Consider the following 2,369-nt stretch of genomic DNA (forward strand, 5'->3'; position numbering starts at 1 on the left):
CCACCATGCCCAGCTAATTTTTTGTATTTTTAGTAGAGACGGGGGTTTCACCATGTTGACCAGGATGGTCTCGATCTCTTGACCTCGTGATCCACCCGCTTTGGCCTCCCAAAGTGCTGGGATTACAGGCTTGAGCCACCGCGCCCGGCCTCAGCTTTTATATTTTTAGTAGAGATGGGGTTTCACTATGTTGGCCAAGCTGGTCTTGAACTCCTGACCTTGTGATCCACTGGCCTTGGCCTCCCTAAGTACTGGAATTACAGGTATGAGCCACCGTGCCCAGCCAACTCCACTTCTTATTTATTTTTAAATTTCTTTTTGAGATGGAGTCTCGCTCTGTCACCCAGGCCAGAGTGCAGTGGCATGACCTTGGCTCACTGCCACCTCCACCTCCCAGGTTCAAGTGATTCTCTTGCCTCACCCTTCCCAGTAGCTAGGATTACAGGTGCACGCTGCCATGCCCGGCTAATTTTTGTATTTTTAGTAGAGACTTGGGTTTCACCATGTTGGCCAGGCTAGTCTCAAACTCCTAACCTCAGGTGATCCTCCCATTTTGGCCTCCCAAAGTTTTGGGATTACAGGCGTGAGCCACCACGCCCGGCCTTCTTATGTTCGGATAGTCCCTAGGTCATTTGATTTCATCTCTTTTACCAGCTGCCTTTCCAACAGCCATTGGGGAGCACACTCTCTCTCTCTCCTTCCCTGTGCCCAGTGTCCCCTAACTGCCCATTCCCTAAGTATGTTTACCTGTCACCTCCATTACTGGGCCCTTCATTCCCCAAATTCAGACTCTTAGCTCTTTCATCAATTCTGGGCAAATGTCAGCGTTGGAAAGAACAGCAGGAACAAGCTCATTCACAAACCCCCTCCTACTAAAAAGTTACAGGTGGAACAACTGAGAGCCACAAAGAGGAAGTAGCAAGGGCTGGCAGGGGAGGACTCACCCAGTGGCAGGAGAAGAAGGAAGGACAGGGCTTGGGGGAGGAGGGGAGTTACAGCACTCCCATCTCCCAACCTCCACCCCCAGCCCTTCTCATCTGGCTGGGGACCAATTTGCATCTCTGCTTCCTTGCTCATTCAAATGGTGAAGGGTGTTTCAGATGCTTCCATCAAGGGACCAGAGAGAAGTCACAGTTGGAACATCTGAAATTAAAGATCCCAAACATTACTGGGTCTCCCAGCACTTTGGGAGGCTGAGGTGGGAGGATTGATTGAACCCAGGAGTTCGAGACCAGCCTGGGCAACCTAGTGAGACTCCATCTCTACAAAAAGTTTTTAAAAATGAGGATGGGAGTGGCAACTCATTCCTGAAATCTCAGCACGTTGGGAGGCTGAGGCAGGTGGATCGCTTCAACTCAGGGGCTCGAGACCAGCCTTGGCAACATGGCAAAAATGCATCTGTTTCAATAAATACAAAAATTAGGCCAGGCGTGGTGGCTCATGTCTGTAATCCCAGCACTTTGGGAGGCTGAGGTAGGTGGGTCACTTGAGGTCAGGAGTTGGAGACTAGCTGACCAACATGGTGAAACCCCATCTGTACCAAAAATACAAAAATTGGCTGGGCGTGGTGGCGGGCACCTATGATCTCAGCTACTTGAGAGGCCAAGGCAGGAGAGTCTCTTAAATCCAGGAGATGGAGGTTGCAGTGAGCTGAGATCACGCCACTGCACTCCGGCGTAGGTGACAAAGCGAGACTCTGTCACAAAAAGAAAAAAAGTTAAATTTTAAAAACACAAAAATTAGTAGAATTTTTTTTTTTAATGAGTCGGGTATGGTGACTCATGTCTGTAGTCCCAGCTAATGGGGAGGCTGGGGTGGGAGGATCACTTGCGCCAAGGAGTTCGAGGCTGCAGGAAAAAGTAAAAAAGATCCCAAGTGTTTATTTCCTGGAGGGGCCAGCTTCAGGGAAAAATGACATTTCCACTTGCCTTTGGCATTCTGAGTGGAGACCATGGCAGAGGCAAAAGCTGGGAGGTGAGAAAGATGCTGCATGGATGGAAACGCATGAGGAGTCGGGCTTGGCTGGAGGAGGGTGTGTGAAGAGGGAAATGGTGGGAGAGGAGAGGGGGTTGGGAAGGTTGGCTGGGCCCAAACCATGACAAGCCCGGGGGCTCCGAGGCTATCCTCCAGGGCTGCACATTCGATTTTTTGCCTTCCCTTCCTTCTTTCCTTCCTTTCTTCCTTCCTTATTCCTTTCCTTCTTTCTTTCAAGACGGGGTTTCTCCATGTTGGCCAGGCTGGTCTCGAACTCCCAACTCAGTTGATCTGCCTGCCTCAGCCTCCCAAGTGCTGGGATTACAGGCGTGAGCCACCGCACCTGGCCTTCTTTTTTTCTTTCTTTCCCTCCCTCTCTCTCTTTCTTCTTCTTC

The 2,369-nt window shown here is 50.4% G+C and overlaps 1 protein-coding gene across 4 annotated transcripts in view; it reads right to left on the minus strand.

Moving 5' to 3' along the window:
- The window catches only part of SSC4D (scavenger receptor cysteine rich family member with 4 domains), a 19,931-nt gene that overhangs the window by 13,966 nt on the left and 3,596 nt on the right, over positions 1-2,369 (minus strand). For 3 of the 4 annotated variants that reach the window (XM_017533488.2, XM_037740268.1, XM_017533487.2), the window contains exon 2: positions 945-1,143. In XM_017533488.2, the coding sequence (XP_017388977.1) occupies positions 945-1,077 (133 nt within the window). In that variant the 5' untranslated portion in view covers positions 1,078-1,143. Of the gene's footprint in view, positions 1-747; positions 834-944; positions 1,144-2,369 lie in introns of those variants that run through there. The other variant, XM_037740267.1, reaches the window with a different exon arrangement.

Source organism: Cebus imitator, unplaced genomic scaffold (assembly GCF_001604975.1).
Source record: "Cebus imitator isolate Cc_AM_T3 unplaced genomic scaffold, Cebus_imitator-1.0 Scaffold82, whole genome shotgun sequence".
Lineage (NCBI taxonomy): Eukaryota > Metazoa > Chordata > Mammalia > Primates > Cebidae > Cebus > Cebus imitator.